This window comes from Pleurodeles waltl, chromosome 2_1 (genome assembly GCF_031143425.1).
Source record: "Pleurodeles waltl isolate 20211129_DDA chromosome 2_1, aPleWal1.hap1.20221129, whole genome shotgun sequence".
In the NCBI taxonomy this organism is placed as follows: domain Eukaryota; kingdom Metazoa; phylum Chordata; class Amphibia; order Caudata; family Salamandridae; genus Pleurodeles; species Pleurodeles waltl.
The window spans coordinates 10560384-10584345 of record NC_090438.1 but is presented as its reverse complement, the minus strand read 5'-3'; the positions used below and the strand labels follow the sequence as shown (position 1 = coordinate 10584345).

Below are 23962 nucleotides of genomic sequence, written 5' to 3'. Positions count from 1 at the left end.
ATTTAGGATTTTCACCTTTCATTTGTTTTAGCCAAAGTAGAGGTTTGTGGTCTGTCTGAACAATGAAGTGAGTGCCAAACAGGTATGGCCTCAACTTCTTCAGTGCCCAGACCACAGCAAAGGCCTCCCTCTCAATGGCAGACCAACGCTTTTCTCTAGGGGTCAACCTCCTACTAATAAAAGCAACAGGTTGATCCTGGCCCTCAGAATTAAGTTGTGATAGGACTGCCCCTACTCCTAATTCAGATGCATCAGTTTGGACATAGAATTTTTTAGAGTAACAAGGGCTTTTCAGGACAGGTGCAGAGCACATGGCCTGCTTCAGCTCCTCAAAAGCTTTCTGACAGTTTGCTGTCCATAATACCTTTTTAGGCATTTTCTTGGATGTGAGGTCATTAAGAGGGGCTGCAATGGAGCCATAGTTCTTAATGAACCTCCTGTAATACCCAGTGAGGCCTAGGAAGGCTCTCACCTGAGTATGAGTGGTAGGGGGAACCCAATCAATAATTGTTTGGATTTTCCCCTGAAGTGGTGCAATCTGTTCCCCACCAACAAGGTGTCCCAGATAAACCACCTTACCCTGCCCTATCTGGCACTTTGAAGCCTTGATAGTGAGGCCTGCCTTTTGCAGGGCCTCCAAAACTTTCCATAGGCGGACCAGGTGATCATCCCAGCTGGAGCTAAAGACAGCTATATCGTCCAAATATGCTGCACTGAAAGCTTCCAGCCCTTTCAGGACTGTGTTCACCAACCTCTGAAAAGTGGCAGGTGCATTTTTCAAACCAAAAGGCATTACATTAAACTGGTAATGTCCTCCAATGGTAGAAAATGCAGTCTTAGGTTTAGCATCTTCTGACAATTTGATCTGCCAATACCCTGCAGTCAAATCAAAAGTGCTTAGATACTTGGCAGATGCCAGTGTATCTATGAGCTCATCTGCCCTGGGTATAGGGTGAGCATCAGTTTTGGTTACCAAGTTGAGACCTCTATAGTCTACACAAAACCGCATTTCCTTCTTTCCATCTTTGGAATGGGGTTTGGGTACCAGTACCACAGGAGAAGCCCATGGACTGTCAGAGTGCTCAACCACTCCTAGTTCTAACATTTTCTGGACCTCTTGCTTTATGCAGTCCCTGACATGGTCAGGCTGCCTATAGATCTTACTTTTGACAGGTAAACTGTCTCCAGTATCTATAGTGTGCTCACACCAAGAAGTGGCACCTGGCACAGTAGAGAAGAGTTCAGAGAATTGATCTAGGAGGTTTATGCAATTGTCTTTCTGCTCAGCAGTAAGACAATCAGCCAAAACTACACCTTCCACCAGAGCATCTTGTTCTGTGGAAGAGAAGAGATCAGGTAGAGGATCACTGTCTTCTTCCTGTCCCTCATCTGTTGCCATGAGCAGGGTGAGATCAGCCCTGTCATAGTAGGGTTTCAGGCGGTTGACATGGAGCACCCTAAGGGGACTCCTGGCAGTGCCTAAGTCAACTAAATAGGTGACTTCTCCCTTCTTTTCAACAATTGTGTGGGGTCCACTCCATTTATCTTGGAGTGCTCTTGGGGCCACAGGCTCCAAGACCCACACTTTCTGCCCTGGTTGGTACTGAACCAAAACAGCCTTCTGATCATGCCATTGCTTCTGGAGCTCTTGGCTGGCCTGAAGGTTTTTACTGGCCTTTTTCATGTACTCAGCCATCCTTGATCTGAGGCCAAGTACATAATCCACAATATCCTGCTTAGGAGCTTTTAAAGGTTGTTCCCAACCCTCCTTTACAAGTGTGAGTGGACCCCTAACAGGGTGTCCAAAAAGAAGTTCAAAGGGGCTGAAGCCCACTCCTTTCTGGGGTACCTCCCTGTAGGCAAAAAGGAGATATGGTAGAAGGATATCCCATCTCCTGCGGAGTTTTTCAGGGAGACCCATAATCATGCCTTTGAGAGTTTTATTAAATCTCTCCACCAGTCCATTTGTTTGTGGGTGATAGGGTGTTGTGAACTTGTAAGTTACACCACACTCCTTCCACATGGCCTTTAAGTATGCAGACATGAAATTGCTTCCCCTGTCTGATACTACTTCCTTTGGGAAGCCCACCCTGGAAAATATTCCCAGGAGGGCCTTTGCCACTGCAGGAGCTGTAGTGGTCCTTAAAGGAATAGCTTTAGGATGTCTTGTGGCATGGTCCACTACCACCAAGATAAACCTATTGCCTGAAGCAGTAGGAGGGTCAAGGGGGCCAACTATGTCAACCCCTACCCTTTCAAAGGGAACCCCAACCACAGGCAGTGGAATAAGGGGTGCCTTTGGGGTGCCACCTGTCTTGCCACTGGCTTGACAGGTTTCACAGGACTTACAAAATTCCTTTGTGTCCTCAGACATCCTAGGCCAATGAAACAGGGGAACAAGCCTGTCCCAAGTTTTCATTTGTCCTAGATGCCCAGCTAAGGGAATGGCATGTGCCAGTGTTAGGAGGAACTTTCTGTACTCCTGAGGAATCACTAATCTCCTGGCAGCTCCAGGTTTAGGATCCCTATGCTCAGTGTACAAGAGGTTGTCCTCCCAGTAAACTCTGTGAGAGTCACTGACATCCCCATTAGCCTGTTTGACAGCTTGCTGTCTGAGACCCTCTAATGTGGGACAGGTTTGCTGTGCCACACTCAGCTCCTCTCTGGCAGGCCCCCCTTTACCCAAAAGCTCAGCAGTGTCTGCTTCCAGCTCCTCTGGTGTAGGTTCTGCACAGGGAGGGAATTCTTCTTCCTCAGAAGTAGAATCCACTGTAGAGGGAGGGATAGTAATAAGTGGTTTGCTTCTACTAGCCCTAGCTTTAGGGAGCACTTGGTCCATTGTTCCAGGATCCAAGCTTCCCTGTCCTTTTTGCTTTTTGGCCTGAGCCCTTGTTAAAGCAAAAATATGCCCTGGGATGCCCAGCATTGCTGCATGGGCCTCCAACTCCACATCTGACCAAGCTGATGTCTCCAAATCATTCCCTAATAGACAGTCTACAGGTAAATCTGAAGCTACCACAACTTTCTTTGGACCAGTAACCCCCCCCCCCCCAGTTGAGATTAACAACAGCCATGGGGTGGCTAAGTGTGTTGTTGTGAGCATCGGTTACTTGGTACTGGTGACCAAGTAGGTGTTGTTCAGGGTGGACCAGTTTCTCTATGACCATAGTCACACTGGCTCCAGTGTCCCTGTAGGCCTGAACCTCAACACCATTTATTAGGGGTAGCTGCTTGTACTTATCCATATTAAGGGGACAAGCAACTAAGGTGGCTAAATCAATAGCCCCCTCAGAGACTAACACAGCCTCTGTGGCCTCCCTAACAAGGTCAACCCCTGCTAAGTTACCAATAGTGAGCCCAGCTACTCCCTTGGATTGGCTATTAGTAGGTTTGCTCCCACCACCACTGCTATTAGTAGGGACATAGGTGTAGCAGTAGGGGTTGTAGTGGTAGGAGGCTTGGTGCCTTTCTTTGGACAACTGGGATCTGTTGTCCAATGGCCTTTTATTTTACATAAATAGCACCATGGTTTCTTTTCCTTGTTCTGATTAAAAGAGGATTTGGGCCCACCACCCCCACCAGAGTGTTTTTGTGGGCCTGATGAAGACTCATTTTTAGATTTGTCCCCACCCTTGTCAGAAGACTTACCATCCTTCTTTTTGTTGCCATCTTTGTCACCCCCTGTATGAACTTTTCTGTTCACCCTTGTTCTGACCCATTTGTCTGCCTTCTTTCCCAATTCTTGGGGAGAGGTCAGATCAGAGTCCACCAAGTACTGGTGCAACAAATCAGACACACAATTATTAAGAATATGCTCTCTCAGGATCAAGTTATACAGGCTGTCATAATCAGTAACTTACTGCCATGTAACCACCCCTCCAAGGCCTTCACTGAATGGTCAATGAAATCAACCCAGTCTTGTGAAGACTCCTTTTTGGTCTCTCTGAACTTTATCCTGTACTGTTCAGTGGTTAAGCCATAACCATCCAGGAGTGCATTCTTAAGAACTTGGAAATTATTAGCATCATTTTATTTCACAGTAAGGAGCCTATCCCTACCTTTTAGACTAAATGATAGCCATAGGATAGCAGCCCACTGCCTTTGAGGGACATCCTGTACAACACAGGCCCTCTCAAGTGCAGCAAACCACTTGTTAATGTCATCCCCCTCCTTATAAGGGGGAACTATCTTGTGCAGATTCCTGGAATCATGCTCTTTTGCAGGATGACTATGGGGAATACTGCTTCTGCCACCATGGGTTTCTAAACCCAGTTTCTGTCTCTCCTTCTCTACTTCTAAAGTCTGTCTATCCAAATCCAGCTGTTGCTTCTTGAGCTTCAGTCTGGTTTGTTCCACTCTCAATCTATTGAGCTCCCTTTCTAACAATCTGTCATCAGGGTGGGTGGGAGGGACATGCCTTGAAACAGAAGTATGGTGAGAATGGACAGAAGGAGACCTGTCCCTTACAGAAGCCACCCTAACAGCTTGGCTAACAGAAACATCACTACCAGTATGGTGAGAATAAATGCTTTTGCTATGATGTGAGACAACACTATTTATATGGTGTGGCTCATCATCATTACCAACTATGCTAGACTGTCTAGTAATGGGCAGGCTAGGAAGTTTCTTTCCTGAATCTTTTCCTGGGGGAGTCCCTGGATCAGATTGAGAACCATTAGCTACTTGTTCAACAGATTGGGCACTTATGGCCTTATCCTGTACTCTAAGCATGTTAATTAACAGTTCTAAGGAAGGATTCTTCCCTACACTCAAACCTCTCTCTATGCAGAGAATCCTTGCTCCTTTCCAGCTAAGGTGATCATATGCAAGTTTGGACAGATCAACATTTTGGCCTGCGCCAGACACTTTTAGAGAGAGTTAAAGTGATAGTAAAATATAAAAAGTTTGTCAGAGCTTTTAGAAAGACAGAGAAAAAAAACTTTTAAAACTTTTTAGAACTTTTTAGGAAGTTAGAAGTACTTTTCAGCACTCAGAAAAGAGTGAAAAGAGGAAATGCAAAACTTTTTGGCTATGTGTATATACACTGACCTTGTTTTGTATATTTTTCTCTTATGAAAAGTACAATGACAAGAGTGGTAAGTAGTCTCAAAGCACTTATCCCACCGCTGCACAACCAATGTAGGAGGCTGGACTGGCTTGTAGTGAGTACCAAGGGGTACTTGCACCTTGCACCAGGCCCAGTTATCCCTTATTAGTGTATAGGGTGTCTAGCAGCTTAGGCTGATAGATAATGGTAGCTTAGCAGAGCAGCTTAGGCTGAACTAGGAGACGTGTGGAGCTACTACAGTACTACAGGTGTCACTTGCACAATATCATAAGAAAACACAATACACAGTTATACTAAAAATAAAGGTTTTTTATTTTTATGACAATATGCCAAAGTATCTTAGAGTGTACCCTCAGTGAGAGGATAGGAAATATACACAAGATATATATACACAATAGCAAAAATATGCAGTATAGTCTTAGAAAACAGTGCAAACAATGTATAGTTACAATAGGATGCAATGGGGAAACATAGGGATAGGGGCAACACAAACCATATACTCCAAAAGTGGAATGCGAACCACGAATGGACCCCAAACCTATGTGACCTTGTAGAGGGTCGCTGGGACTATTAGAAAATAGTGAGAGTTAGAAAAATAACCCTCCCCAAGACCCTGAAAAGTGAGTGCAAAGTGCACTAAAGTTCCCCTAAGGACAAAGAAGTCATGTTAGAGGAATAATGCAGGAAAGACACAAACCAACAATGCAACAACTGTGGATTTCCAATCTAGGGTACCTGTGGAACAAGGGGACCAAGTCCAAAAGTCACAAGCAAGTCGGAGATGGGCAGATGCCCAGGAAATGCCAGCTGCGGGTGCAAAGAAGCTTCTACTGGACAGAAGAAGCTGAGGTTTCTGCAGGAACTATATGTGTATTGTATGTGTCACTGGGACCCTGGTAACCCAGGGCCCCAGTGCTCATAAGTGTGCCTGAATGTGTTACCTGTGTAGTGACTAACTGTCTCACTGAGGCTCTGCTAATCAGAACCTCAGTGGTTATGCTCTCTCATTTCTTTCAAATTGTCACTAACAGGCTAGTGACCAATTTTACCAATTTACATTGGCTTACTGGAACACCCTTATAATTCCCTGGTATATGGTACTGAGGTACCCAGGGTATTGGGGTTCCAGGAGATCCCTATGGGCTGCAGCATTTCTTTTGCCACCCATAGGGAGCTCTGACAATTCTTACACAGGCCTGCCACTGCAGCCTGAGTGAAATAACGTCCACGTTATTTCACAGCCATTTTACACTGCACTTAAGTAACTTATAAGTCACCTATATGTCTAACCTTTACCTGGTAAAGGTTAGGTGCAAAGTTACTTAGTGTGAGGGTACCCTGGCACTAGCCAAGGTGCCCCCACATTGTTCGGAGCCAATTCCCTGAACTTTGTGAGAGCGGGGACACCATTACACGCGTGCACTACATATAGGTCACTACCTATATGTAGCTTCACAATGGTAACTCCGAATATGGCCATGTAACATGTCTATGATCATGGAATTGCCCCCTCTATGCCATCCTGGCATAGTTGTCACAATCCCATGATCCCAGTGGTCTGTAGCACAGACCCTGTGTAGGAGGCTGGACTGGCTTGTAGTGAGCACCAAGGGGTACTTGCACCTTGCACCAGGCCCAGTTATCCCTTATTAGTGTATAGGGTGTCTAGCAGCTTAGGCTGATAGATAATGGTAGCTTAGCAGAGCAGCTTAGGCTGAACTAGGAGACGTGTGAAGCTACTACAGTACCACTTAGTGTCATATGCACAATATCATAAGAAAACACAATACACAGTTATACTAAAAATAAAGGTACTTTATTTTTATGACAATATGCCAAAGTATCTTAGAGTGTACCCTCAGTGAGAGGATAGGAAATATACACAAGATATATATACACAATAGCAAAAATATGCAGTATAGTCTTAGAAAACAGTGCAAACAATGTATAGTTACAATAGGATGCAATGGGGAAACATAGGGATAGGGGCAACACAAACCATATACTCCAGAAGTGGAATGCGAACCACGAATGGACCCCAAACCTATGTGACCTTGTAGAGGGTCGCTGGGACTATTAGAAAATAGTGAGAGTTAGAAAAATAACCCTCCCCAAGACCCTGAAAAGTGAGTGCAAAGTGCACTAAAGTTCCCCTAAGGACAAAATAGTCGTGTTAGAGGGAAAATGCAAGGAAAACACAAATCAGCAATGCAACAACGATGGATTCCTGACTGAGGGTACCTGTGGAACAAGGGGACCAAGTCCAAAAGTCACAAGCAGCTCGGAGATGGGCAGATGCCCAAGAAATGCCAGCGGTTGGTGCAAAGAAGCTCTTACTAGGCTGAAGAACTGTGAATACTGCAGGAACGACAAGGGCTAGAGACTTCCCCTTTGGAGGATGGATCCCCCACGCCTTGGAGAGTCGTGCAGAAGTGTTTTCCCGCCGGATGGACGCCAACAAGCCTTGCTACACGCAAATCGTGCGTTTGGCGTTTTTGGACGCTGCTGGGGCCCAGGAGGGACCAGGAGGTCGCAAATTGGAACTGCAGAGAGAGGGGACGTCGAGCAAGACAAAGAGCCCTCACTGAAGCAGGTAGCACCCGGAGAAGTGCCAGAAACAGGCACTACGAGGATGCGTGAAACGGTGCTCGCCGAAGTTGCACAAAGGGGTCCCACGTCGCCGGAGACCAACTTAGAAAGTCGTGCAATGCAGCTTAGAGTGCCGTGGACCCAGGCTTGGCTGTGCACGAAGGATTTCCGCCGGAAGTGCACAGGGGCCGGAGTAGCTTGAAAAGTCGCGGTTCCCAGCAATGCAGCCCAGCGAGGTGAGGCAAGGACTTACCTCCACCAAACTTGGGCTGAAGAGTCACTGGACTGTGGGGGTCACTTGGACGGTGTCGCTGGATTCGAGGGACCTCGCTCGTCGTGCTGAGAGGAGACCCAAGGGACTGGTAATGCAGCTTTTTGGTGCCTGCGGTTGCAGGGGGAAGATTCCGTCGACCCACGGGAGATTTCTTCGGAGCTTCTGGTGCAGAGAGGAGGCAGACTACCCCCACAGCATGCACAAGCAGGAAAACAGTCGAGAAGGCGGCAGGATCAGCGTTACAGAGTTGCAGTAGTCGTCTTTGCTACTATGTTGCAGGTTTGCAGGCTTCCAGCGCGGTCAGCGGTCGATTCCTTATCAGAAGGTGAAGAGGGAGATGCAGAGGAACTCGGCTGAGCTCATCCATTCGTTATCTCAAGTTTCCCCAGAGACAGAGACCCTAAATAGCCAGAAAAGAGGGTTTGGCTACCTAGGAGAGAGGAAAGGCTACTAACACCTGAAGGAGCCTATCACAAGGAGTCTCTGACGTCACCTGGTGGCACTGGCCACTCAGAGCAGTCCAGTGTGCCAGCAGCACCTCTGTTTCCAAGATGGCAGAGGTCTGGAGCACACTGGAGGAGCTCTGGACACCTCCCAGGGGAGGTGCAGGTCAGGGGAGTGGTCACTCCCCTTTCCTTTGTCCAGTTTCGCGCCAGAGCAGGGGCTAAGGGGTCCCTGAACCGGTGTAGACTGGCTTATGCAGAATTGGGCACATCTGTGCCCAACAAAGCATTTCCAGAGGCTGGGGGAGGCTCCTCCTCCCCTGCCTTCACACCATTTTCCAAAGGGAGAGGGTGTCACACCCTCTCTCAGAGGAAGTTCTTTGTTCTGCCATCCTGGGCCAGGCCTGGCTGGACCCCAGGAGGGCAGCTGCCTGTCTGAGGGGTTGGCAGCAGCAGCAGCTGCAGAGAAACCCCAGGAAGGGCAGTCTGGCAGTACCAGGGTCTGTGCTACAGACCACTGGGATCATGGAATTGTACCAACAATGCCAGGATGGCATAGAGGGGGCAATTCCATGATCATAGACATGTTACATGGCCATATTCGGAGTTACCATGGTGAAGCTACATATAGGTAGTGACCTATATGTAGTGCACGCGTGTAATGGTGTCCCCGCACTCACAAAGTTCAGGGAATTGGCTCTGAACAATGTGGGGGCACCTTGGCTAGTGCCAGGGGGCCCTCACACTAAGTAACTTTGCACCTAACCTTTACCAGGTAAAGGTTAGACATATAGGTGACTTATAAGTTACTTAAGTGCAGTGTAAAATGGCTGTGAAATAACGTGGACGTTATTTCGCTCAGGCTGCAGTGGCAGGCCTGTGTAAGAATTGTCAGAGCTCCCTATGGGTGGCAAAAGAAATGCTGCAGCCCATAGGGATCTCCTGGAACCCCAATACCCTGGGTACCTCAGTACCATATACTAGGGAATTATAAGGGTGTTCCAGTAAGCCATTGTAAATTGGTAAAAATGGTCACTAGCCTGTTAGTGACAATTTGAAAGTAATGAGAGAGCATAACCACTGAGGTTCTGGTTAGCAGAGCCTCAGTGAGACAGTTAGGCACCACACAGGGAACATGTACATGCACACCTATGAGCACTGGGGCCCTGTGTGACAGGGTCCCAGTGACACATACATATAGGCCACAAACCTATGAGCACTGGGGTCCTGACCAGCAGGATCCCAGTGACACATAACAACCATACTGAAAACATAGTGTTTTCACTATGAGCACTGGGGCCTGGCTATCAGGATCCCAGTGAGACAGTGAAAACAGTGACAAACACCCTGACATACACTCACAAACAGGCAAAAAGTGGGGGTAACAAGGCTAGAAAGAGGCTACTTTCTCACACCCTGGTACTGCCAAACTGCCCTTCCCGGGGTTTCACTGCAGCTGCTGCTGCTGCCAACCCCTCAGACAGGCATCTGCCCTCCTGGGGTCCAGCCAGGCCTGGCCCAGGATGGCAGAACAAAGAACTTCCTCTGAGAGAGGGTGTGACACCCTCTCCCTTTGGAAAATGGTGTGAAGGCAGGGGAGGAGTAGCCTCCCCCAGCCTCTGGAAATGCTTTGTTGGGCACAGAAGTGCTGTAGGAGGCTGGACTGGCTTGTAGTGAGTACCAAGGGGTACTTACACCTTGCACCAGGCCCAGTTATCCCTTATTAGTGTATAGGGTGTCTAGCAGCTTAGGCTGATAGATAATGGTAGCTTAGCAGAGCAGCTTAGGCTGAACTAGGAGACGTGTGAAGCTACTACAGTACCACTTAGTGTCATATGCACAATATCATAAGAAAACACAATACACAGTTATACTAAAAATAAAGGTACTTTATTTTTATGACAATATGCCAAAGTATCTTAGAGTGTACCCTCAGTGAGAGGATAGGAAATATACACAAGATATATATACACAATAGCAAAAATATGCAGTATAGTCTTAGAAAACAGTGCAAACAATGTATAGTTACAATAGGATGCAATGGGGAAACATAGGGATAGGGGCAACACAAACCATATACTCCAAAAGTGGAATGCGAACCACGAATGGACCCCAAACCTATGTGACCTTGTAGAGGGTCGCTGGGACTATTAGAAAATAGTGAGAGTTAGCAAAATAACCCTCCCCAAGACCCTGAAAAGTGAGTGCAAAGTGCACCAAAGTTCCCCTAAGGACCAAATAGTCGTGTTAGAGGGAAAATGCAAGGAAAACACAAATCAGCAATGCAACAACGATGGATTCCTGACTGAGGGTACCTGTGGAACAAGGGGACCAAGTCCAGAAGTCACAAGCAGCTCGGAGATGGGCAGATGCCCAAGAAATGCCAGTGGTTGGTGCAAAGAAGCTCTTACTAGGCTGAAGAACTGTGAATACTGCAGGAACGACAAGGGCTAGAGACTTCCCCTTTGGAGGATGGATCCCCCACGCCTTGGAGAGTCGTGCAGAAGTGTTTTCCCGCCGGATGGACGCCAACAAGCCTTGCTACACGCAAATCGTGCGTTTGGCGTTTTTGGACGCTGCTGGAGCCCAGGAGGGACCAGAAGGTCGCAAATTGGACCTGCAGAGAGAGGGGACGTCGAGCAAGACAAAGAGCCCTCACTGAAGCAGGTAGCACCCGGAGAAGTGCCAGAAACAGGCACTACAAGGATGCGTGAAACGGTGCTCCCCGAAGTTGCACAAAGGAGTCCCACGTCGCCGGAGACCAACTTAGAAAGTCGTGCAATGCAGGTTAGAGTGCCGTGGACCCAGGCTTGGCTGTGCACAAAGGATTTCCGCCGGAAGTGCACAGGGGCCGGAGTAGCTTGCAAATTCGCGGTTCCCAGCAATGCAGCCCAGCGAGGTGAGGCAAGGACTTACCTCCACCAAACTTGGGCTGAAGAGTCACTGGACTGTGGGGGTCACTTGGACGGTGTCGCTGGATTCGAGGGACCTCGCTCGTCGTGCTGAGAGGAGACCCAAGGGACCGGTAATGCAGCTTTTTGGTGCCTGCGGTTGCAGGGGGAAGATTCCGTCGACCCACGGGAGATTTCTTCGGAGCTTCTGGTGCAGAGAGGAGGCAGACTACCCCCACAGCATGCACAAGCAGGAAAACAGTCGAGAAGGCGGCAGGATCAGCGTTACAGAGTTGCAGTAGTCGTCTTTGCTACTATGTTGCAGGTTTGCAGGCTTCCAGCGCGGTCAGCGGTCGATTCCTTATCAGAAGGTGAAGAGGGAGATGCAGAGGAACTCGGCTGAGCTCATGCATTCGTTATCTAAAGTTTCCCCAGAGACAGAGACCCTAAATAGCCAGAAAAGAGGGTTTGGCTACCTAGGAGAGAGGAAAGGCTACTAACACCTGAAGGAGCCTATCACAAGGAGTCTCTGACGTCACCTGGTGGCACTGGCCACTCAGAGCAGTCCAGTGTGCCAGCAGCACCTCTGTTTCCAAGATGGCAGAGGTCTGGAGCACACTGGAGGAGCTCTGGACACCTCCCAGGGGAGGTGCAGGTCAGGGGAGTGGTCACTCCCCTTTCCTTTGTCCAGTTTCGCGCCAGAGCAGGGGCTAAGGGGTCCCTGAACCGGTGTAGACTGGCTTATGCAGAATTGGGCACATCTGTGCCCAACAAAGCATTTCCAGAGGCTGGGGGAGGCTACTCCTCCCCTGCCTTCACACCATTTTCCAAAGGGAGAGGGTGTCACACCCTCTCTCAGAGGAAGTTCTTTGTTCTGCCATCCTGGGCCAGGCCTGGCTGGACCCCAGGAGGGCAGCTGCCTGTCTGAGGGGTTGGCAGCAGCAGCAGCTGCAGAGAAACCCCAGGAAGGGCAGTCTGGCAGTACCAGGGTCTGTGCTACAGACCACTGGGATCATGGAATTGTACCAACAATGCCAGGATGGCATAGAGGGGGCAATTCCATGATCATAGACATGTTACATGGCCATATTCGGAGTTACCATGGTGAAGCTACATATAGGTAGTGACCTATATGTAGTGCACGCGTGTAATGGTGTCCCCGCACTCACAAAGTTCAGTGAATTGGCTCTGAACAATGTGGGGGCATCTTGGCTAGTGCCAGGGTGCCCTCACACTAAGTAACTTTGCACCTAACCTTTACCAGGTAAAGGTTAGACATATAGGTGACTTATAAGTTACTTAAGTGCAGTGTAAAATGGCTGTGAAATAACGTGGACGTTATTTCACTCAGGCTGCAGTGGCAGGCCTGTGTAAGAATTGTCAGAGCTCCCTATGGGTGGCAAAAGAAATGCTGCAGCCCATAGGGATCTCCTGGAACCCCAATACCCTGGGTACCTCAGTACCATATACTAGGGAATTATAAGGGTGTTCCAGTAAGCCAATGTAAATTGGTAAAAATGGTCACTAGCCTGTCAGTGACAATTTGGAAAGAAATGAGAGAGCATAACCACTGAGGTTCTGGTTAGCAGAGCCTCAGTGAGACAGTTAGGCACCACACAGGGAACATAGACATGCACACCTATGAGCACTGGGGCCCTGTGTGACAGGGTCCCAGTGACACAAACATATAGGCCACAAACCTATGAGCACTGGGGTCCTGACCAGCAGGATCCCAGTGACACATAACAACCATACTGAAAACATGGTGTTTTCACTATGAGCACTGAGGCCTGGCTATCAGGATCCCAGTGAGACAGTGAAAACAGTGACAAACACCCTGACATACACTCACAAACAGGCCAAAAGTGGGGGTAACAAGGCTAGAAAGAGGCTACCTTCTCACACAACCCCCCCCCAAACGAAGGACAATACGGCTAACCTTGGCCAGTTGAGACTTTATTGTCTAAGTGGTGATAAGTAGAGAGTAGCTCTGCAATAGACTGGTTACTCCCTTTATCATCCACTATATGGTTACTTCCCTGTGGGGATGTAAACCACCCTGTTTGACGTTTTTTAGCTAAGCAACAATGTGAAGATGTATTTTCAGAGTTTCTATCAGTAAGTTTTAGTTTAGAGCAGTGTGAATTGTCCACTGAACCTATTTGTAGTGATGGAAATGCCAGACAGGGATGCTGTCTCAGAAAAGCCATAGTTGGGCAAAAACTTTGTCCATCTGGCTGGAAGAGAGAACAGGGATGCTGTTTCTCTTGAGTTGGAGCAGGGCAGGGATGCTGTCCTATGAGCTCCACACTAGGGCAGGGATGCTGTCCTAAGTGTTGTGAGGTAGTGCAGGGTTTCTGCACTAAAGTTTCTCTGGGAGGGTTGGAGGGATGCTCCATGTTAAATAAAATGGTGCTGTTTTTCTCACCAATGTTAGTTATCCCACAGAGAGGTACTTCCACCTCAGGGAGTCCAGCTTTGCCAGCTGATGATTCCCTTGGAACAGGTGCCACCCCAGGAGAGGTTTCTCCCACCACAGGAATAGTATCCTGAATGGTAGGGTGGTTAGGGGATACTGTGATACCCTTTTTACCTGTTGATGGAGAGGGATCCTGAGTTTTCAGGCCTTCTCTCCTTTGCTTTTTCATTTCACTTGAAATGAGAGGGAACAATTCCTCAGGGATGCCCAGCATGGCTGCATGGGCATAAAACTCTACATCAGCCCAACCTGAGGCCTCTAGGTCATTACCTAAGAGACAGTCTACAGGTAAGCTAGGTGATACCACCACCTGCTTAGGGCCAGTAACTCCACCCCAACTAAACTGAATTATAGCTAAGGGAAGAAACTTAGTGGAGTTATGGACATCAATAATCTTATTCTGTTGTCCAATGATGTGTTGTTCAGGAGGCACTAGGTTTTCAGTCACCAAAGTGAAACTGGCACCTGTGTCCCTGTAGGCCAAGGCCTCAACACCATTTATTGAAACTGTCTGCCTGTACTTATCCATTGTAAGGGGACAAGCAGCCAGTGTGGCAAGGCCAATGCCACTAGGTGTGACAGAAACTGTCTTGGGACTGATTACATCAGTTTCCACTATGGACCCATAAGTGAACCCAACTACACCCTTTGCTTGACTGTTGCCAGCAGTCCCACCACTAGTACCACTACTGCTAGGGGCACTAGAGCTTGATGTATTAGTGGTGGTAGGCTCAGGGGGTTTACCTGGACAGGACTTATCCCCTGGCCTATGGCCTCTGTTTTTACACACAAAGCACCAAGGCTTTTTAATGTGTGCAGGTTGGGAAGAAGAGGAAGAATTTGTTTTATCCCCACCCTCTGAAGAGTGTTTAAGATTTGAAGTGGGATCTTTGGTTTTACCCTTATCCCCATGCTTATCTTGAGATTTTTCACCATCTTTCTTCTTATTGCCATCTTTGTCACCCCCTGTATGAACTTTTCTGTTCACCCTTGTTCTGACCCATTTGTCTGCCTTCTTTCCCAATTCTTGGGGAGAGGTCAGATCAGAGTCTACCAGGTACTGGTGCAACCAGTGCCACCAGGTGATGTCAAAGACTCCTTCTGATAGGCTCCTTCAGGTGTTAGTAGCCTATCCTCTCTCCTAAGTAGCCAAACCCTCTTTTCTGGCTATTTAGGGTCTCTGTCTCTGGGGAAACTTTAGATAACGAATGCAAGAGCTCATCCGAGTTCCTCTGCATCTCTCTCTTCACCTTCTGCCAAGGAATCGACTGCTGACCGCGCTGGAAGCCTGCAAACCTGCAACATAGAAGCAAAGACGACTACTGCAACTCTGTAACGCTGATCCTGCCGCCTTCTCGACTGTTTTCCTGCTTGTGCATGCTGTGGGGGTAGTCTGCCTCCTCTCTGCACCAGAAGCTCCGAAGAAATCTCCCGTGGGTCGACGGAATCTTCCCCCTGCAACCGCAGGCACCAAAAAGCTGCATTACCGGTCCCTTGGGTCTCCTCTCAGCACGACGAGCGAGGTCCCTCGAATCCAGCGACTCTGTCCAAGTGACCCCCACAGTCCAGTGACTCTTCAGTCCAAGTTTGGTGGAGGTAAGTCCTTGCCTCACCTCGCTGGGCTGCATTGCTGGGAACCGCGACTTTTGCAGCTACTCCGGCCCCTGTGCACTTCCGGCAGAAATCCTTTGTGCACAGCCAAGCCTGGGTCCACGGCACTCTAACCTGCATTGCACGACTTTCTAAGTTGGTCTCCGGCGACGTGGGACTCCTTTGTGCGACTTCGGGTGAGCACCGTTTCATGCATCCTTGTAGTGCCTGTTTCTGGCACTCCTCCGTGTGCTACCTGCTGCTGAGAGGGCTTCTTGTCTTGCTCGATGTCCCCTCTCTCTCCTGGTCCAATTTGCGACCTCCTGGTCCCTCCAGGGCGACAGCAGCGTCCAAAAATGCTAACCGCACGATTTGCAGCTAGCAAGGCTTGTTGGCGTTCTTTCGGCGGGAAACACTTCTGCACGACTCTCCACAGCGAGTCAGATCCGTCCACCAAAGGGGAAGTCTCTAGCCCTTTTCGTTCTTGCAGAAACCTCAGCTTCTTCTGTCCAGTAGAAGCTTCTTTGCACCCGCAGCTGGCATTTCCTGGGCATCTGCCCATCTCCGACTTGCTTGTGACTTTTGGACTTGGTCCCCTTGTTCCACAGGTACCCTAGATTGGAAATCCACAGTTGTTGCATTGTTGGTTTGTGTCTTTCCTGCATTATTCCTCTAACACGACTTCTTTGTCCTTAGGGGAACTTTAGTGCACTTTGCACTCACTTTTCAGGGTCTTGGGGAGGGTTATTTTTCTAACTCTCACTATTTTCTAATAGTCCCAGCAACCCTCTACAAGGTCACATAGGTTTGGGGTCCATTCGTGGTTCGCATTCCACTTTTGGAGTATATGGTTTGTGTTGCCCCTATCCCTATGTTTCCCCATTGCATCCTATTGTAACTATACATTGTTTGCACTGTTTTCTAAGACTATACTGCATATTTTTGCTATTGTGTATATATATCTTGTGTATATTTCCTATCCTCTCACTGAGGGTACACTCTAAGATACTTTGGCATATTGTCATAAAAATAAAGTACCTTTATTTTTAGTATAACTGTGTATTGTGTTTTCTTATGATATTGTGCATATGACACTGAGTGGTACTGTAGTAGCTTCACACGTCTCCTAGTTCAGCCTAAGCTGCTCTGCTAAGCTACCATTATCTATCAGCCTAAGCTGCTAGACACCCTATACACTAATAAGGAATAACTGGGCCTGGTGCAAGGTGCAAGTACCCCTTGGTACTCACTACAAGCCAGTCCAGCCTCCTACATTGAGGCACTTTCAAAAGTTTATATTGTTAAGATTCCTTGAATATTACTTTATGGTTTTGAATGGTTTCAAATTTCTGACTATCAGATATTGTCACAAGTACACTTTGATGTTTGACTGAAGTTTTAGGATTAGAGCTAGATGTGGTGAGTGTTTTACACTGAGGATATTGACAGCTGATACATCTGTGGCACTCCTCTGAACTACCTTGTTTATGTAGAAATATACTTTTGACTCAAATCCACTCTCTATCTTGCTGTAAAAAATGCTGCAAATAATTGGCCTCTTGTTCTCAATTTATTAAATGGTGATATTTGTGAGGATAGTTTTAAAGAATGGTCCAAAGGATATATTGAAGCCCACATATATATTGAAGATATATTGAAGCCCAAATCCATTATTTTAACCACTAGATGAGTTGTAAGCAAGTGCAGTCAAGATGTCACTGTCTGTCTGCAGTGTTATTTTAAAGCTAATCTAGATATACATATTTGCCTTCTTTAAAAATGAAGGTTCACAAATAGCTGACAATATATAATCCTTTCTCCATTTCAGGAAAAAAATCAATTATTTCTCCTGCTCAATGTAAGATTTAATACATGTGTTGTTTGTATGTCCAGGTTTAGCAGCCTCACATCAACATATATTACAGCAGTGTTGCTGAAGCAGGGGATTCTAGCATGGCATATTGCTGTTTGCACTAATTATTTTGAATGTGTCATTGATATTTAATATTTTGTTACATTTATGCTATGACATTTTATATTTAATATTGAATTTCAAATTCTGTGTAACATTCACTACATAAAAAATAAATGCTTGTTATTACCAGTCTGATTACGATATCTGCTGCTATTTTGCTCCTTATGTTGTGTAAGAGGTTAGTTTATAGTACAGATCTATAATCTATGAACTAAGGGCCAGATGTAGCAATGGGTTTTTACCCATTCTGTGCCTATGGGAAAAAGTGTTCGTACATATGGCCCTAAATGTCTTGTGTGAGAGTGTGCCACTTTTAAGGGGTGGGTGTTGGAATTCACAAACTAACTGAAGAGTCTCTGAAGAATGGATTCTACTTCTCAACGTGCGTTTTCCCTTCTCTGTAATGCAAAGGATGGGTTCATGGGGCAGATATCTATGTCTTTAGCTACACACTGCTGTTGGGAACACCTTCATGGTCTGGAGATAAGAGAAGCCTACTGTATGAAGCCATAAAAGTCTTGTCCAGCCTAAAGCTGAACCTTTAACCTTTCCAACTGCATTACATCATCATCAGGCTGACACTCCACTCAGGTATGTCCTACGCCAATAACTTGCATGTGGCACCCTAAGGAAGCTTGACGGTGAACTGAAAATGGTTGCAATATTGGTGTCCATTTAGCCATATGCCTCAGTGATGGGATCATGTGTTCAGACACCTGGATTTAGTTGCCAGCCAGAGGCAGCAGGTTTAAAAGCAAGTTGTGGGCTGAGATGGGTGACCTTCTCCATCTTTGGGGGAGCGGATCAAATCAAGGGCTCTGTGAAAGACCTACGATCTGTTAGCAACAACCTGAGCACTCATTCCAGCTTTAGACTGCTCCCTGTGAGTATGTTGTCTCTCATGAGAGGTCAGAGGTCTCTATAAGATTTTAGCGATGGGTCACCTTCTCTATCTTCAAGAGAGCAGATTCACCCAGAGTCCTGTAAGAGACCCGCAATCTTTCAGCAACAACCTGTGCTCTCATTCCAAGTTTGCAGTGGTCCCTGGGAGCCAATCATCTCTCATAGAATGCAGAGGTCTATAGCTCGAGCTACAGATGCCAAAAAACACTCACAGTTCCTTACTTCATGCTTGCCTGACCAGGGCCTGCACATGGTTTGCCGCACAGCGCTTCATTGTTTCTAAACTCTGGTCCAAGAGCTTTGTAACTCTCTTACAACACCCATTCTAACTGTCAACACCCAGTTCTGATTGTTGACGCCCATTTTGATGGAACATCCTACTTTTCCAGCACATGTGACAAGGCACGAAAACTGAAAAACAAAATGTATGCTACTATATGCTGAAAAGGTGCTAAATGTACACACTTATTTCATACACTTCCTTTCAGCAGGAATCATGTGCTTTTAACAGGACAAAGGTTACACACTGCCCAATCCCCACCCATAGTAGACATTTCACAAATGAATGGCACAACAGCAAATAGACAGGCAAAATCAGATAGGCATTTTCTTACCTTTTACAGGAGGGAGGCACAGGCCTTTCCCTGTAGTTGGTCTCTGTAAACATCACCCCAGAGTATGCAGCCATTACACCTCCTAAGAGAAACTGCCCTGGTATGGAGAGGGTCTCCAGCCTTTGTGAGGGCAGCTTGCAGGCAGATTCCATAAGTGGGTTGAGGGCAAAAAGGATCAGTACCTGGACCACACACCAGTGAAGCTCCATTCAAAGAGACAAAGAGGCAGACAGTGCAACAGGAGGACAAGTTATGCAGAAGCTGTGTTGGAGGTGTGTGGGGGAAGCAGGAACTGGCCAGTGGAATTTGTGCTAAGTGACAGGTGCCTTCACAGCATCAAATGTATCTTCAACACCAGCTCACAGTGAGCCTGATCCAATCAGATGATACATTTACCTGTACACCTCAGATCTGCTGCAATGACCATAACATGCACACCAGAGCAGATTCCTGCAGAAGCACTGTTTCCAACTGTGTGCATTGAATCACAGGCAAAGAGACAACAAGCACTGCTGTTCATCATCAGCAAAATACCCACAATACATAACAGCCTTATAAAGAAATCCCAATGACAGGGCACATCATTTACCAGCTGAGGCCCTTAGTTTCCAGAGTGCACTCCTGTTCTGAAGGTGTAATTACATTTTGCGCACAGCATGATCATATTTAACTGATTAATTGTGAAAAAGGTCAAATATCCTGAGGGGACCTGAGAGTTCATCCTCTAGGGGAGGCCGGGTGTGGGCACAGAAAGCATCTAATGAAAATATTAAAATAGATGGTGTCTTGTTTAGCAGTTCTCTGCTACACTCTGGGGTAGTGAATGGACCATCCCTATCAGCCCAGCAATGGCTGATCTGGACGTGGCCCGCCCGCCACTTTTAAAGTTGGAGATTGTGTTAGCGACCCTTGTTCACTCAAGCAATCCTCACCTCCAGGGTAGGGACTGCTCTGAAGAAACAAAAGTTATGACTGCAGTTCCTGTTCCAACAAGCCTTGATGGCATGGGGGCTGAGCCTTCTAATGTCTCTGAGGACAAGTCCCAAAGGGGTCTTTGTCTTCCCAAACAGACTAGAGTTCTCTGAGAAAGCATGGGGACCTTTGCTGCAAATTCCTTTGCAGAAAAGTCATACTATACATGGCAGATAGGATCAGAAAGAACAATGCAGTTGTCATCCCTGTAAAGAGGAGGGCTCTTTTAACTCCCCACTCCATGTCCACCGGGTAAGGAGGGGTGTTGCACTACTGAGGGGGTTTCACATTCACAGAGTCAACAATGGCAGCTGGCAGAACTGGTAAATGTGCCATCCCTGTCCTCTAAATGAGGGAGAGGATATGACAGGTGAGTGCAGGTGTCCCCTTCTCCACCCTCCACAAGATGATAGAAATTGCCCATAAACATGTGTCTGAAAATAGCCAAGTCCATGTATACTCAGATTTGAAAGCAACAACTGAGCGCACCATGAATATAGAGTAGTAAACACTGTTGGACCCTAATATTGTGGACAAAATATTGAGAGACAAAGGCCCTTATTATGAACACGGCGGTAAACACCGCACCGCTGACGGTAACAACCGTCAACTGACGTGCAGTCCGAACCGCCAAATAATGAACCAACTGAAACACAGGCATCCTGAAAACCACTCACTGCCAGCAGAGGAGTGCCAACAATGACGGCAGAGCCCGCCCAAAGGCCGACGGAAAGGCCCTACCCAACCATCAAATAATGAAGCACTAGACCGCCGTCAGTTCCGGGTCAGGAACCACCGCCACGCAAAGGCAGACGGAAACTAACCAAATATAAGGAAACACTCACCGGAGGCTCACACAACACGCCGAAGCAGACATGGAGAGAGAGTGGCCAGCCCTGCTCCTTGCCATATACGTCCACGACTGAGACCGCCGACGAAGACGATGACAGTAAGTACTGCAACCTACTAAACAATAGAAGAAAGGGCACAGTTACATACCCACCCACTCCACCCAACCTGCAACGCTCCCACAACCCTTCACAGCAGCACAAGCCATACCCCCCACAGCAAGAGGTACTTACCCGACACAAGGCAAATCCAACCTGCCCAAATTACATACATGTGCCCAACACCCCCAAACAATGAAACAAGAGACCACAGATCCAGAGTGTGCCTCAAACAACACAGGTCACACATTAACCTTTATTGTGCTCACTGAGCAACAGAAGTGCATAGAAGGCCAATGGCCAGTCCATAGTCAAATAAGTCCGACGGGCCACAATGGCCTCAACTTGACTCACACAAGTGCAAAGGTACCCCACCTCAAAGGGGCAACAATGGGTCATCCTGGCACCTCAGGGAACAGGGGCAGGGAGTGGTGGGGGTGTGGATTTACGACTAGGAGTGGGGGCTTAGATTTACGTTTGGAAGGTAGAGGGGGCTTAGGTTTAGTAACAGCAGTTGGTGGAGTGGACTTGGCCTTGGGTGCAGCAGATATCCCTGGGCCAGCACGGGATCTCTTCCTCACAGGGGAGGTAGCACAGGAATGGGAAGGGCGCACAGGGGTGGGCTGTGACGTGGGAGGAGTGGACAGGGCAAGGAGGTGAGCAATTTTAGGGACAAGATGGGGTGGGCCAGTGGGTTCAAATAGGTCAACACTGGATAGGAAAAGTTTCTTAGGTGCAATTGGGGTGGACCTGGAGGAAGGCGTGGGAGTGGAGATAGAGGGAGTGGTTGTGACATGTGTAGGTGTGCGTGACGTGGCTGCAGGTGACTGGACAGTATGCTGAGGTGTGGTGAATGTGTGATGTGTGTGTGTTTTGGTGAGTTTGAGTGTCTTGTGAGGAGAGATGGGTGAACAAAGTGGGACAAGACAGGCTGCCAGTGTTAAATGGATGTTATCTGGGTGTCTGCAAGTCTGGTGAGTGTGCTGCATGTATCAACTAAGGTTGTTGTGGTGAGTGCAGGTGTGGTGTCTGGGGTGCACGAATAGATGTGTGCTATTGTGGTAATGGCAGGAATAGGGTCAGCAACATTGAATGAGGGTGCAGTACCTGTGGGTGTGCATGTACAGGGGACAGACATGGAGGCGGAAGAGGTAAGCACACTCGGAGAAGTGAATGTTGGTGTGTGTGCATGTGTATGTTGGCTGTGTGTATGCTTGTGGTGGGAGGTGTGATGCTTGTGTTTTGAAGTGTGCTTCTTGTGTGTTGAGGTATGTGGCTGCGTATCAGAATGTGTGCGTTGGACGGGTGAAGGGAGTGGGGTGCTGGAAGGGGTAGAGGTGGTTGGAGGGGGAACGGAATGACCGGGGACACCGGCTGCCGTCCAAGAGGAGGCCAGAGCCTGAAAAGATCTCTGTAGGCCTGACACTGCACTGTGAATGCCATCCACATAGGCATTGCTGCACCTCTTATGTTAGCCCCTGGATGCCATTGACTATGGTTGTCTGCCCTGAAGAGATGGTTCTCAGGAGGTCAATAGCCTCCTCCATGAGGGCAGCAGGACTGACTGGGGCAGGGGAGGAGGTGCCTGGGGCGAAGGAGACACCCACCCTTCTGGGTGAGTGGGCACGGGCAACTCGGTGGGGAGCAACTGGGAGGGCGGTGATGATATGGGGGTGGCGGAAGATGATACAGTAGGGGTGGGCCCACTAGGGTCCGCCAGGGAGCTCCGATCAGAGGAGGTATTGGAGTCACTACCTCCAGTTGTAGTTGCCTCCCCTGTGGTACTCCCCTCGCCCTCCAACCCACTGGTCCCCTTGGACCCGGACAAGGATCCATGGGCCACTGCCTCCCCACTCGCCGGTGCCTCAGCTCCCTCACCAGATGATGCTGATGTACACAGACAACACAAGAGAACAGGGATGGGGAACCAAATCAGTAGAGACACTTGTAAATAGCTGAATGGAGGTACATTAGTGGTTCACACATACACCCACCCAGAAAACCTTCCACCAGGCAGCACCTACCGCTATACACATGGCTATGCCCCTGACTCATGGCCAAAACCCTGCTCTACAGCCATTCCCCAACTAACTTAAGGATCTGACGTACTGCAGACTTGACCCAAACACCCCTACTCCCCAAGGGGGCCATTATGTAGATGGACATCAGTCATAGTCCCTGCCACTAGACAGCATAAATACAAATGCACCCATACACATCCATCAAGGGGCCAAAATATGGTATATGTACTCACCCCCTTGTGACTACTGTGGAGCCTTCAAGCGCCCATCCAGGTCCGGGTACACCACCGCAAGGATGCGTTGCATAAGGGCGGGTCAGTGCCCGACGGGCACCCCTTCCTCATTGGGAGGACTTCCCCAGCTAGGCCTCACAGATCTTCCTCGCCCAGCACCGCAGTCCCCCTACCTCTTCCTGCAGTGGGTGTTCTGCTGGTTGTAGACCCCCAGGGTCCGCACTTCCTTGGTGATAGCATGTCAAAGTCCCCTCTTCTGGTGGGTGCTCACCTATAAGGGACACACAGAAAAGTAACACTGAGGTCAGACACTGGCCAATCATATACAGCTGGCTATACGTCCACTATGGGATGGACATTTCAAATAACCTAACAGCACACACACATGCAGCATGTCAGGAAACCTGGACCAAACAGTGTCACAAGTGCACACATGTATGCAGCCAACACCCACCACTACACACATACATGACCCCCAATCCTCACACTCACCTGTACCTCTGGCCGACCGTAGAGGTTGGCGTACAGAGGCAGGACCCCATCCACAAGCTTCTCCAATTCCTCGTTGGTGAAGGCAGGGGCCCTTTCCCCTGCAACACGTGCCATTTCCATGACCAGAGGCAGGACACAGCAGTGCACTCAATGGAGTACCTGTATACATGAGATAAGGGAGTCAAGTGAAGTTGGGGTGACAAGTTCGCGTACGCACCACAGTGGTGTGCACCGTCACCACCAGCGGCGATCATTATACGCTAAGAATGCCCATTGACAACCATGTTAACCAATGAATTTGCGCATGGCTGTAAACTCCGCCTTACGCTATTACATCAACCACTAGCGGTATGAGTTCACTTCCACCACAACACTTGTGGATTACAGGGGGCAGATATTTTGGCCTTAACTACACAGTTGTAAAACCCTCATCAGCACAATGCAGGTCCTATTGTCTCCAAAACACCCATA

General features: G+C 48.1%; 1 protein-coding gene across 1 annotated transcript in view; it reads right to left on the bottom strand.

The window, feature by feature from the left end:
- Nucleotides 1-23611, bottom strand: part of LOC138270134 (extracellular calcium-sensing receptor-like) — a 156287-nt gene extending 132676 nt beyond the window's left edge. Inside the window, exon 1 of the mRNA XM_069218847.1 lies at nt 23492-23611. Coding sequence (XP_069074948.1) covers nt 23492-23611 — 120 coding nt within the window. The remainder of the gene's footprint in view (nt 1-23491) is intronic.
- Nucleotides 23612-23962: the final 351 nt, after the last annotated feature.